The 14,639-nt window shown below is 32.7% G+C and overlaps 1 protein-coding gene across 6 annotated transcripts in view; it reads left to right on the forward strand.

The window, feature by feature from the left end:
• EFR3A (EFR3 homolog A) overlaps nt 1-14,639 on the forward strand; it is a 98,440-nt gene that overhangs the window by 56,010 nt on the left and 27,791 nt on the right. For all 6 annotated transcript variants that reach the window (XM_021666882.2, XM_012462030.3, XM_012462032.3 and 3 more), the window contains exons 9-14: nt 2,513-2,648; nt 4,700-4,867; nt 7,433-7,547; nt 8,432-8,483; nt 10,216-10,388; nt 10,718-10,793. In XM_021666882.2, the coding sequence (XP_021522557.2) occupies nt 2,513-2,648; nt 4,700-4,867; nt 7,433-7,547; nt 8,432-8,483; nt 10,216-10,388; nt 10,718-10,793 (720 nt within the window). The remainder of the gene's footprint in view (nt 1-2,512; nt 2,649-4,699; nt 4,868-7,432; nt 7,548-8,431; nt 8,484-10,215; nt 10,389-10,717; nt 10,794-14,639) is intronic.

Raw genomic sequence — 14,639 nt, forward strand, 5'->3', positions numbered from 1 at the left:
TTTGCCTGGAACTGCTGCTGGCCTCAGTGTGCACTCACCTTTCCAGATGCTTGCCTTCTTGTGGAGTTTGGACTAAGGGACTTTCCTTTCCTGCCACTTTATCTGGATATCAGAAACTCTTACATATAGCTGACCTTTGAATAACACGAGTTTCAACTGTGCAGGTTCACTTACAGTGTAGATTTTTTTTTCAACAAAATGGAGATAAAAAAATCTATTATTTGTTGAATTCAAATGCCCAAGTATATGGGGAGCTGATTTTTTCCATGCAGGGCCAACTGCAGAGATGGATTTCGGGTCTTGTTTTTGGTACCATTGACTTGAGTATGTGCGATTTTGGTATGGAGTGGAACTGAAGCCCATCCCCAAGTATATCAAGGGGAAGCTTTAGTCTAGTATTTTACTATTTTATGACAGGGCTTGGCAATTTGGGAAAACATGTATAATATTTCTGGAAATGGTAGTATATACCAGAATAGGAATTTCTGTTTAATACTAGAATTGTACTATTAAAACTTTGGATAGCTTTGATTGTTTTAATTGCCATTTGCATAAAATTAGTATAAAGTACTTAGAAGAGTGCCTGCTTCTGGTCACTCCTGAATGAAATGCTCTTTTGTCATTATTGTTATGTTCAATGTTATAGTCATATATTAGCTCAGGAGTCACCAATTGAAAAGTAGTAATAATAACTAATGCGTATTGAGCATTTTTCATACAATAGACACAATTTGGGTGCTTTATACAAATTAACTCCTTTAATTGCCCCAAGAATCCTATGAATAATTTTTATTATTTAAATATTATAGATGAGGGAAACTGAGTTACAGGGAGATTAAGTAATTTCTTTCTTAACCTGAGAGCTATTTAGCTATTAAATCGTAGGGCCAGAATTCGAACTTAGGCTAGTTTGACTACAGGGCTTATGTATTTAACCACCACTGTATTATGTTGCTTCTTAAAGTGATTCATCTGTTAACATTGCCTTAAATATCAGTGTAAGGGCAAATTTTGCCATAAGTAGATGAAACCTTAGTACACGTGACTTCAACATACTGTATAACATCTTCTCACTTTCCTTCCTTTCACTCCATATTCTTGTAACACATGATATCGTTATTGAGTTGTTCTTCATAAGTAGAATGAACACATGCCCTGGTTTGCGTAGTATAGTCATACTTTATGTGTAATTATTAACAATACTTCCTTCACTCTCTGCAGTGTCCTCATTTGGACAGTAAATCAAATGACTACCTTACCTATAAAGGCAGACTAATAATTGCACAAGTTCACATATCAGAAGCATGCAGCTTCCTGAGCAAGAAGTTCAATTTCAGGTTGTGTGTATGTGTCTTCCTGACTAACATTCATCTATTTTAACAGCTTTGAATGAAACAATGTAAAGATGAAAACACAAACTTAGTTTTTACTTTGGGTGGTTTTAAAAGTAGATGTGTGTTATGACAAAAATTTGAGAAATACCTAGAGATGAAATCTGTTACTTGATAGAGAAGGAGGGGAATTTTTGCTTTTCAGCAGAGTAGCCATTATGCGTAGGGCACTCCTTTCTTATCAGACCACACATTCCAAAGGAAAGAAAGGTAACCTGCCTGAAAACAGGGCAGAGGAGGCCTGTCTGAAGACAAGTACAGACAGTGAGATTCACAGCCACAGATGCTTTTGACAACTTGGTGCAGGATAGTAGACCAATCGTGACTATTGGGCATTTAAGTGTAGGTTTAAAAAAAAAAAAAAACAAAAACAAGCAAACCTTGCTACTCTTCAAAAAAAAAAAAAAAGGTATTCACTGGAGTCAAAAATAAACATTTTTCTGGCTATGCTTTTTTTTGTTTTAGGCCCTAACATTCACTATAGTTGATCAAATTTGTTTATATGTGATAAAATTGCCTTTGTTACTTGCACATCTTTTGATATCTCCTTGATTTAAATTTTGTGAGGTGTACATTGATAATATTTTCATTTGACAGTAGCTCTTGATTAGATGAGTGTTTTGACTGTTTAGCATTGTTAGGTGTCCATATTAAATAGTATTTAGCTTGGGTGAGGGAAAAGTACTGTGAATGTCATAATTTATGTTTTTTACAAAATTTTGATCTGTTATCAAATTATAAGTATATAAATGACCTTTGTGAAATTACAGAAAAATGTAAAGGTAATAAAAATTTCTCATAAATTGCTTTCTCAGAGGTGGCTAGTGTTAATCTTTGTATATGTAATTCTAATTTACTTTTTAAAAGCTAATTTGAATTTTATTAAACAAAGTATTTTACAATATGCTTCCTTTCACTCAGAGTATCATAAATATTTTCCAGCATCTCTGTTTATTCTTCAAAAGAATGACTTTGTATTGTGGTTATATATTGTCTCATAACATGACCACCATTCCCTAATTGGACATTTATGTGTCAGGTGTTTTTTTTTTTATTCTTATGAATTCTGCCAAGGTGCATGTACTTGTTCATACATCTTTGTACTGTTTTGTCTCCTTTAGGCTCAATATTCTCACCATGTGATTCAGGAGATTCTAGGACACCTTGATGCTCGTAAAAAAGATGCTCCCCGGGTTCGGGCAGGTATTATTCAGGTTCTGTTAGAGGCTGTCGCCATTGCTGCTAAAGGTTCCATAGGTGAGTGCCAATAAATAAAATAAAATAGTACATTAATCTAGTTCAAAGTGTTCTTTCAGTAGTTATAACAGTGTATGAAAAACTCTTTAAGAATATTTCTACACATTTTTAGATGTACTATAAGTTTTTCTTGAAATTCGGGTTCATGCAATTATTTTCAGGCTTCTTTAGTGTGCAGTTAAGTATTTTACGCCATATCAATTCCTCCTCCCTTTTCTTCTTCTAATAAAGGTTTTTGAGTATGGATTACATACTGAACATTGGGAGAATGCAGATACAAGAAACTCATAGTGTACTTATGGTTAGACAGCTCCACCTAATAACTGTAATATGTGACCGGCTTTGATCACATAGCATAAAAAAGCCAGGGTGTAGAGAAGGGAGGGAAAATGGATTAGCACGAGCAAAATTTATGTGGCCCATTTTGGGTAGAATGTATGGTGCTAGTTTAGAAGTCAGAGAGGTGGCTTTAAAATTAAGTCATAATCAAATTGTGGACATAGTTCTTTAGCTGATTAATAGTCCTTAAAGATTTACTCTAATCTTCATGAGAAATATGCTATAGGATAATTTTTCTGGCAGCAAAATAGGGCACATTAGAAATAACAAGTTCCTGCCGTTGTTGTGTGCATGAAGGAAAGAACTTGCCCTTGCGTGGGAGCAGTAGGAATGACATTGTCAAGCTGACAGGATTTGATCATGGGGTAATGATAAGAGGGGATAGTTCAAAAATTACAATATTTTACCTACATGTAACTACAAAAATGGAATAGTCCATATTAGAAGTACAGAAGTTTGAAGGAAAATCTGGTTATGGTTTCTTTGCTTGAAAATCAAAGTAGAAATATATTATCTAATAAAATAGTCATCCCTCAGTATCTGCAGGGGATTGGTTTGAGGACCCCTGAGAATACCTAACTCTGTGGGTGCTCAAGTCCCATATATAAAATGGTGTAGTGTTTGCATATAACCAATGCACACCCTCCCATATACTTCACATCATTTTTAGATTACTTAAAATACCTAATGCAGTGTAAATGCTATGTGAATAGTTGTTACACTGTTTTGCTTTTTTATTTGTGTTATTTTTTTTATCCTGGGTTTCCTCACTCCCGCCGACTATTTTTAACCCATAGTTAGTTGAACCTGTGAATCCAGAACTGCAGATGTGGAGGACCAACTGTATTCTTTTATTCTTTTATTGTCAAATAAAGGTGGGCATTTTGGATATGAATTTTCGATTTTATGTTGTAACTTATCTCAAGGAGATAAAACAGGTTATTTAATTGGAAAGTTACTTAATTGGAAACATGACATGAAACAGTATGATACATTGAATTGTCACATTGATTAATGTCTACTAACACTACTAAGTGTGTTAGGTACTATGTGCTAGGCTTTATATATTTGAAGAGGAATTTAAACATGGCTACCTTTCCTAAAGAAGCTTGAATCAAGAGTAAAAGGCAGAAATGAAACCCACTAATTAAAATAAGGTAGACAGAAGCAGTGAGAGAAACACATGCAGAAAATTTATAGAACAGAATGCAGAAAACAAATGCACAGTTAACCTGAGTCTAATAAATTCGTAGTTTGTCGCATAATTGAAGCATATTCTTCCTTCTTCAGTCTCAAAAGATGCAAAATAAATATTTAATGCTTCTGTGAGCTATATTATATGATTTTGTGGATTCGTACCCAGCAATTAAGTTAAATATCGCCCTAGTACACATTATTGTGAACGGATAAGATTAAATAGGCAGAAAGTTTTTGGTAATTCTTATATGCATGTACACATTTTGTAAGAGTGGAATCAGAGATTCAAACAGCAAGTTGCTCATAAATGCCCAGTAAAATTTGTTGGTATAATGAAGGGGCTTTCTTAATTATTTCTCATTTACTCTTTTTTTAAAAAATGAAATAGTTTATAAATTATGGACTTTTGACTACTTAGAAAATTACAAAAAAAAATCTGTGGAGAAATAAGATAATTGACTTTGAATATGCAATACTAGAAACATGTATCTTCTCACATAAGTGATCCTTTTTAGGTCCAACAGTGCTGGAAGTCTTCAATACCCTTTTGAAGCATCTGCGTCTTAGTGTTGAATTTGAAGCAGATGATTTACAGGGGGGATCTGTAGGCAGTGCCAACTTAAGCACAAGTTTCAAAGACAATGATGAGAAGATTGTGCAGAATGCTATCATCCAAACAATAGGTGAGTGCATTTCAAAACTATCATGTAAAGCAGTGATTTAAAAAGCTCTCACATAAGGTCCTGGACTATTACATTTGTCAAAGATGAATCATAGCCTAAACTTCTGAAAACTTTGTTTTCTGAAAATAAGCAAGCATGAGAATGTAAGAACACTTTGTTGTCCCATTAAATCTGCAGGACACAAATTCATCTATTGTTAACATTTTATGCCATTTACTTTTTCATTTGCTTTTACTCTCTTTCCTGCATCTCTTTCTCACTTCTTTCTCTTCCTATCTATTTCTTTCTCTATGTGTGCGTGTCTTTGTGTGTGTATGTATATGTAAGAATACACACATACACATGTTTTTATACAAACCACAAGATACAGAAAGTTGCACACATCATGGCCTTTTACTACTAAATACTTCAATGTATTTTTCCAAAGAATAAATGTATTTTTTAATATAACCCAAGTAAAATTGTCAACATCACTAAATTTAATATTGATCCAGTAGTTGAATCACCCTTTCATAGTTCGGTTTTATCAGCTGACCCAGTAATGTCCTATACTGACTTTTTTCCTTGTGTCCAAGATTCAGTCTAGGATCATATATTGCATTTAGTTGTCATATTTCTTTAGGTTCATTAGTGAGGAATATTTCCATTAGGACATGGACATTTCTTATGAATAAAGTCCCCTTCCCACTTTTTTTAAAATAGAAAGTTCCTTATTTGGTTTTGTTTGGTGTTTCCTTGTGATTAAATTCAAGTTAAATATTCCTGGCTAGAATACTACATATGTGATATGTTCTTCTCAGATTAACACATTCAGAGGTACACACTGTAACTTACTCCTTCAAGTATAAGCAACATTATACTTGCTTAGTGACTGTAGTTAGATACTGTGGTAAAGAGAAGTGCAGACTACTTTATGTCCTTGTGGTAATAATTAATTTGTTTGGGACAGAAAGTCAATGTCCAATTTTGTACAAGACTAGGAATGTATCTAGTTGGGTGCTTGAAAAGCTAAAGTAGCTTGTATGGAAGAAGTATGGAATAATAATAGCATAGACTTTGGAAATAAATAACCCTTACCTCAGGCCCTAACGTTAGCTCTCTAGTTTTTTGGTAAGAGTTATTCTCTTAATGTCATTTCCACAAGAGGAAACTGAGACAAATAATAGAAGCTAGACTCATAAGGTTGTTTTGAGGATCCAAATACAAAATAGTTTCTTATTCCATAAATATGTATTCGGCAAGTGTTAACTAGAATAATGTACTTTATGGAGATGGAGTCATGTTAAAGTTAGGAGATTTTTGACTGCTAAAGTACGTGATTGTGGGAAATGACTTTTTACCCCTAGGTCCAATCGAAATAATGACTAGAACAGTTTGAGTTTGTATAACCAGATCATTAGCTCCAGTAATAGAAGCTGAACAGTTACATTGAAAAGTCAGCTTATTCTTAAAAAAATGCTAAAAATGCAGAAAGTTTCTGTAATGACTGTACTGAATTTTAAGAAACGAACGTAACAGCCATGATTTGATAGTATGTTCCAATCATTCTCAGAAATAAGCAACTTTTAAAGCATGAGTAAATGATAATTAAATTTTATAAATCTTTTGTGACCAGGAAGTAAGTATCAAAAGCTACAGCAGATAAGGGCCGGGCGCGGTGGCTCAAGCCTGTAATCCCAGCACTTTGGGAGGCCGAGGCGGGTGGATCACGAGGTCAAGAGATCGAGACCATCCTGGTCAACATGGTGAAACCCCGTCTCTACTAATACAAAAAAAAATTAGCTGGGCATGATGGCGCATGCCTGTAATCCCAGCTACTCAGGAGACTGAGGCAGGAGAATTGCCTGAACCCAGGAGGTGGAGGTTGTGGTGAGCCGAGGTTGCGCCATTGCACTCCAGCCTGGGTAACAAGAGCAAAACTCCGTCTCAAAAAAAAAAAAAAAAAAAACAACAACAACAACAACAACAAAAGTCAAAAGCTACAGCAGATAAATTTAAAATATTCTCAAACTAAACTGGATAAGAAAAATGACAAGTTATTTGCTTATTTTTACATCAGTTGAATTATGTATGTTGAATTCACAGGGGTATTCTATAAACTTGGCTTACTATAATGACACTCAAATATTTGAGCAATCCTGGAAAACCAGAGTAGTGACCTAATTATTGACTTCTTTACCAGACAATGTGTAGCTAAAGTACCGGAACAATAAGTAGGCATAATGTATGAACTAGAGTTTCATCAGAAATACTACCAAAGTATTTTTCCTTTTTTAAAACTTCAGTCAAGTCAGTGCTGATTTGTCACTGTTATAAATATATAAAAAAGACTTTGATATATTTATTATTTTATCTATCAGTCCATTATACTACACAGCTTATATGGTACATAACTAAATGATTTTGGACAAATGAAACTGTAACATCCTTTAATGTTACATGTAGCTTAAAGACTTGTCAGTGATTGTTTTACCACATCTTGAAAACTTTGGCTAATAATAATTTTGTATTATATTGAAAAGTAGACTTTTTCAGCTTCTAAAATTTATCCTAATACTCTCATAGGATTTTTTGGAAGTAACCTGCCAGATTATCAGAGGTCAGAAATCATGATGTTCATTATGGGGAAAGTACCTGTTTTTGGAACATCTACCCATACTTTGGATATCAGTCAACTAGGGTATGTTCTCAGACTGTAAATTTGAACTTAATCTTGGGTTACATTTTATCCTAAAGAGATCCAGAAAATGTTAAAGTTTTGTTTTTTTAAATCAGTAATAAAATTCCTATGGAAAGCAGTTAGTGTTATTATGACAGTAGATTGCTAAGCAATTGAATCAGCATTTTTATGCCTTTAGAATTATTTTCACCTTATAAATTCTCAGATTTTCCATCTTTAAAAATTGTATTTGTTTGGCTTGGACATTGCGTATGTGCATACATATTTAGGGTGAAGCTTCAAGTTTTCTGTATAAATTTTAAAAATTAGTATGTTAGAAATATTGGCTTATTCCTAGAATTTTAGAACTGAAAGTGATAATGATTATGTGCTCTGACTACCTTATTTTATACATTTAATTTGATTTTATAACATGCTAAAGTTTTTGTTTGTGAATGTTTTTGTTTTGTTAATTTAATAAGGAAGTAATAGTATCTTATTCAACTTACATTTCTTTGACCATTTATTTTTCTAAAATTGTTCTTTCCTGTTTATTCATATTTGTTAAAGAGAGATACTCATCAACTATGTTTATAGTAATTATTTTCTCTCATTTAAGGTGTCTTAATTTGGGTTGTTTAGTTGTCTGTGTATATGATTTAATTTTCTTGTCATCACACACATAGGACTATTTGACAGCCAATAACACATTTTTTTGTTGATATTTTTGTTTTAATTCACATGAAATTTATTTTGACATGTAAAGTGAGCCATGACTTAAATTGTTATAAAAAATGAAGTCTACTTAGCCAGTAAGAATAGAATTTTAATATCCAATAATTGAAGTAAATGAAGTAATATAAATGCTAATTAGTATAATAATTCCAGCCTTTTGTATATTTTAGGGATTTGGGAACCAGGAGGATTCAGATAATGTTGCTGAGATCTTTGCTTATGGTAAGGCATTTAAGACAAATAAAGGAAATACTTAACCTTAAATTACTGAAAAGATTAATTGAATAGCTTCATGTTTCAAGCTTTCTTTTCTTAATTTATTATGTTCTTCATTTTAAAAATTAGCCTATATTTTTTACTGATTATTCCTCATTTTTCCTGTCATTTTGTTTGATCTTCATAATGATGAAACATACAGAGAGCAGAAACTATTGCTGTCTTATAGATGAAAATAACTGGGCTCAGAGACTATGAGTGGAAGGAGTTGATGAGGTTCACCAAGGTCGCTGGGTGAAAAAATAGAACTCAGACTTGAAATCCAAAGTTCTTTCGACATATGCTATTTCTTTCTCATACTTACCAAATAATCACTTCTGATTGGAAAAATAATTTATTAAAATTAATAATTGCCATTTAAAATTTGAAATGGCTATAAATAGCTGAAAAGAAACAGTATACCCAGAATGAAAGGTTCTCTGGTATTTTCTAGTAATTGTACTCATATTTGATTCAAGTGCTCCTAGCATATATGTGTCCTTTTCAAATCAGTATCTTTCAGATTTATCCTAGAAATGTTTATGTGATCTCATTTTTTTAAATGGACTATCTCAGACCTAAGTGCAGAAATACCTTGTATGGTTTTATTTTTAATTCTGTTTATGGTGCTTGTCATATAGAAGTTTTGAATTCTAATATAGCCAAATTTATGAGCTTTTTTCTATATGTTTTGTACTTTTTCATTTGTATCTCATATAAGAACTCTGTGCCTCCTCTGATGATATAAACACATTTGTTTATACTTTCTTACGGCAGTTTTAAAATTTTAGCCCTCTACATTTAGAATTTTAAACTGAAGTTTATGTTTATATGTGGTGTGAGGCATAGATTTTCCTGGATGAGTAGACAGTTGTTCCACCAGCTTCCCAGCTGACTTATAAAACTACCTCCATCCTATAATAAATGCCCAAATATAAATGTTAAATATTTCATATATATTTATAATCCTAGAAATATGTTGAAATCTTCCACCTGTAATTTAATTTTATCCTAAGCCTTTATTTATATTAAACAAATTCCCTAAATAAATTATTTTGTCTCACCATCCTGATTATACCACATAGTCAACTGAATGAATATCTATATGGTATGCTTAAAATGTTTAATAGCATTTAAGTATATTCTCTTTAAAAGTTTTATATTTAGAAGATATCGATATGCTTGTAAATGTCAAATCAAGTAAATAAGAAAGTACAGCTTTCCAAAATGAAAATGTGTTCCTATTAACTAACTGCTTAATTTAACGAGAGAATAATTTACAAACTTAAATTTAAAATTTGCAGGACTTACTTTTAGTTTGCCACTTAAGTTCCTTATATCTGTTTTGTACTAACCTTAACCTCTCTGAGCTTCAGTTTCTCCTTATAAATGGAGATTCACTAGTGTCTACCTTACAGAGGTATGGTGAGGACAAAGTTAATACATATGCAGTGCTTAGAATCATGCGTAGCACATGGTAAATGTGTGCTACTATTAACTTTATTCTCCTTATGAATGATGTGTTTGTAAATTCAGTATAATCCTTCATTACTTTGCACATTTCCTTTATGTCCTTTCTTCAGGCTTCTGTCCATACTTTCTTTCCTAAGTTTATGGTTCTTATAAAACAATATGTGAATTTTACAAAAAAAAAAAAAAAGGACTTAGGACAAAAGGTTATTTTCTTTCCGATAATCAGGTAACCTCTGGATACAAAGCAAAGACGATTGTTACTGCACTGCCAGGGTCTTTCCTGGATCCTTTGTTATCACCATCTCTCATGGAAGACTATGAACTGAGACAGTTGGTCTTGGAAGTAATGCATAATCTCATGGATCGCCATGACAATAGGGCAAAGCTTCGAGGTATCAGGTAATATGCCATTTTGAAATGGCTCTAATAATAGTGTTTTTATATTGGTAAATTTCTATATTTAAGTATTGTGATTTTAACAAATCTAGCATGTTTAGGTTTTATTAACCCAGAGTTTTATTTAATTGGTATTGAGATAATTTAATCATTAATATATATTAAGATAGCAAATGTTTGGAGGTCATTTATGTACTCTTCAGAAGCAATTCAATAGTATCATTACTTACAGGCTTATCAAACTCCTAAGTATAAATATAATTTTCCATGTAAGATGTAATATTGTAAATAAATGTGCTATTCATTAAAAATGATATATTGGTTGTCTTTAGAATAATACCAGATGTAGCTGACCTAAAGATAAAAAGAGAAAAAATCTGTAGACAAGACACAAGTTTCATGAAAAAGGTAAGACATCTTCTAAAAAAAAAAATAAATGCCTAGTGTAAATTATAGCCATTTGAATTGTTAGGTGGTTTTATATTGATCTGTGACCTTGAAATGAAGACATAGAATTTTGAATATGAAAGACCTCAAGATGCCATCCTCAGCTTCTCTCAAGTATAACATTCCTGGCACTGTCTCCTGCAGCATGTGTTTAAACATTGTATTGTTGGGCTACTGTAGTGGTTCTAAATTTCTTTTCTGAGTAAAATGTCTTCCTATAATTCTTGCCCTGGCCATCCTCTCCCACCAAAACACATACTGATGATTCCTCTTTTAGTGGCTCTTTTATAGACAGCTTCAAGTTTCTGAAAATAGCTATCACTATCAAATAAATTAACTATGCTGAATATTTACTGTGTATTAGGCATTGTTTTCTGTACTGTTTGGGATATAAAGATGAGTTGGGTAGGATCTCTGCCCCCGATAGTGGTTCTAGCTGGATTTTCATGATGATAATTTAAATTCTGTAGGTCTACTGGAAAATGGCTGAATTCAGAAAATAATATTTATGGTTATTTGCATATTGAGTAAACTTTTCTGTGCAGTTATTATTAGTCCAAAGCTTGGGAACGTAGTATTTGCCAGACACTGAGTTAATATTGGAAGATACAATAACCATGACACTACCAACTGCCCTGATAGGGAATACAGTAATGCGGGCTAAGGGAGTCTGTTTTTAGAGGTGCAAGGAACAGGAGACAGAGCCCCGTAGGAAACTAGGTGCAGAGACCTGTAATCTGTGTTCTTTTTTGCCTCTTTACTAGACCAGGTTTTCTCCCTGACACCGTCTTTAATGTTGCTGTCTCTACCATTACTATCGATTGCTGTGATTCAAGTTAACTCCATTTTAAAACTTCATTTGAAAAATAATTTACAAAATATCACTTCCTAAATTAATGTGATTCCTTGAATAAAATAATTATTTAAGTTAGACTACACTGTATATCAAAAAACTGGTTAATAAATAGGACAGATACATTACTTCTTCTCAATTTTTTTATTTCTTTATATCACCTTATTAATTAAAGAAGTTATTCTACATAACTGAGGAACTTTAAACAATTTTTTAAATATTTTTAATTGACAAATTATGATTACATTTATGGGATACAATATGATCTTTTGATTATATGTGTACAATGTAGAAAGTTTAAATTGAGCTAATTAACATATCCATCTTCTTGCTTACCTATCTTTTTTTATGGTGACATATTTGAAATGTACTCTCAGTTATTTTGAAATATACAGTACTCTAATATTGACTATAGTCACCCTGCTGTGCAATAAATAGATCTCAAAACTTAACAACTCCTCCCGTCTGTCCGAAACCTTGTAAACTTTGATCAACAATCTCTTCATTCCTTCCTCCTTGCCCTCAGTCCCCCACCTCTTGTTAAGCACCATTCTCTACTTCTATGAGTTCGACTTTTTTAGATTCCACCTGTAAGTGAAATTATGCAGTATTTCTTTCTGTGACTGACTCGTTTGACTTAGCGTAACATCCTCCAGGTTCATCCATATTGTCACAAATGAAAGAATTTTCTTCTAGTGAAAGGCTGAATAGTATTCCATTGTATATATATGCCACATTTTCTTTATCCATTCATCTGTTGATGGACACTTAGGTTGATTCCATACTGAGGAATTTTTAATCATTACTAATATAATGAATTTTGAAAACTCAACTGATTACTGATTTTTGAGTTTTTGACTGTATGCAATTAAACAGTCATGAACATTCAGACTGGATTTCATTTTATCTGTTATGTGTTATAGAAATAATACTTCTGTGGTTAATTTTGCTAGTCAACCAGTTTGAAAGGCTATTAATTTAGTGGCAAGATTAGACTGTTATTTCATGTTACATTTTGAATCCTTAAACTGTTCTCTGAATTAGTTATCCCTGTTTTATAATTTAAAATAACTTTCCTAGCTAAGCATTTGTTATCATTAATGTAAACCATTCCTATTTGGGTCTTTCTCTTTAGAAGCAACGTGTTCACATTTTTTTCCTTTGTCAGAATTTTATTTTTATAACTTGACCCTATTTTTCATTTACTTTCCAATTTGTTTTATCAGTAAAAATGTTTGATTTTTCATATGAAACCTTAACTAGCAACTCAGGGAGGTTTCTGCAAAGTCCTAAAGAAAAAAAAATTGGGTTCTGTAGCCATAGGATGATGGATTGCTCTTTAGTTAAGAGAATCCTAATTTAGCATAGACAATATATATTCAATGTTAACATTGTATGTTCAGGCAACTGTGTCTTAGATTACTACCCAGCCTAAAACTGCTCCATCTGAATTTTGTAGGGACATCTTATATATGCAGTCTGTTTGAAAAACAGTTCCAAGTGCTAGACTTTTGGGAGGTATCACTTCATCTGTAATTTCCTCGTGAAGCGTATTCTTCCAGAGATAACAGCTGCCACCACTGAGTCTACAATTCAGTTTATAGTTTCTCTCCATGTGAAAGAGCTCTTGTTAATGTTTCACCAAATCAAGGAATTATGTAGAAAAAAGTAGTTTTTATTATGAAATATATGAGAATTATTACTTTAATTATTTTAAGGTGAACAACAGTTTAACCAAAAGCGTCCCACCTGTTCTGTCTTATTCGTAACTCCATCCTCTCCCTTACAAGTAGTCACTATCACTGGTCTGACTTTGATGGAAATTGACTCTTACGGACTTTTTTTTTTTTTAACAGTTTTATAACCTAAATATACCTTAAATCCGTAAACTATACTTTATTGTTTAGTTTTGCCAGTTTTTGTAATTTGGGTGAAAGGAACCATACATTGTTTATTCTTTGATGTTTACTTTTTTTAAATTCAGCTCTATTTTGGTAAAATTCATCCGTGTGTGGCTTTATTAGTATTCCATTATCTGAATATACCACAGGTTTTCTTTTGTTGGCAGACATTTGAATCATTTCCAGTTAGTGAGTGTTATGAATAGTGCTACTATAAACATGTTTTTACATGTGTTATGCTGTATACAACTCCCATTTCTCCAAGGCCTGTAAGAGAGGAATTGCTGAGTAATAGGTTATATATTCTTCAGATTCACTAGATAATGCCATACCAATTTGTAAAGTCATTTGTATTTTTACATTACATATTACAGATTATTTTATCTAATATGGTGGGTATGTAGTAGGTAATTTTTAAAAACAAGCTTGAATTACTCAACCTGAAGTCTAAATTCTCACATATGGATGCACCACTTTAATGTTTGTTAATGATGTTTAAGAACCATAGAATTCAAGAATATTCTTAGGTTTTGAGAGGACCGAATACATGAAGTTTTTTTTCCCACCCAAGTATAGAAACCATATGTGTATGTGTGTGAGAGAGAGTGGGAGAGACAAACTCTACATTCAGAAAGGTGGAAGCCAAAATAACAACTTCAGAAATAAAGGAATCTGGTGGGTAGCTTTATATCTGTAGCCAAAAAAAAGCTTACTAACACTATACAACAGATTTAAGCAGACTTACACAGTCACTGTCACAGCTGGAGAACTACACATCAGATAGAGAACAGAGCAGAATGCATACTTGTTAACAGACAGACTGGCTTCAGAAGAGTCTGGGCTCTTCTTGCCCAGTTTCTTCTCGTAAAATGATCAGAAGAACCTTCTGAGAAATAGGCTTGGAATATTAAGCCTAAAGTCTCTCCACATGGGAAAAATGAGTGTTCTTAACCCTGGCTGCATATTATAACCACATGGGGAGCTTTATGCTTAAACAATACTGATGCTTGTGCTTTGCCACTGACCAGTTACATCATATTAGAGGAGGGTGGA

The sequence above is a fragment of the Aotus nancymaae genome, unplaced genomic scaffold, assembly GCF_030222135.1.
Source record: "Aotus nancymaae isolate 86718 unplaced genomic scaffold, 86718_ANA_hifiasm-v0.15.2.pri h1tg000036l, whole genome shotgun sequence".
NCBI lineage: Eukaryota > Metazoa > Chordata > Mammalia > Primates > Aotidae > Aotus > Aotus nancymaae.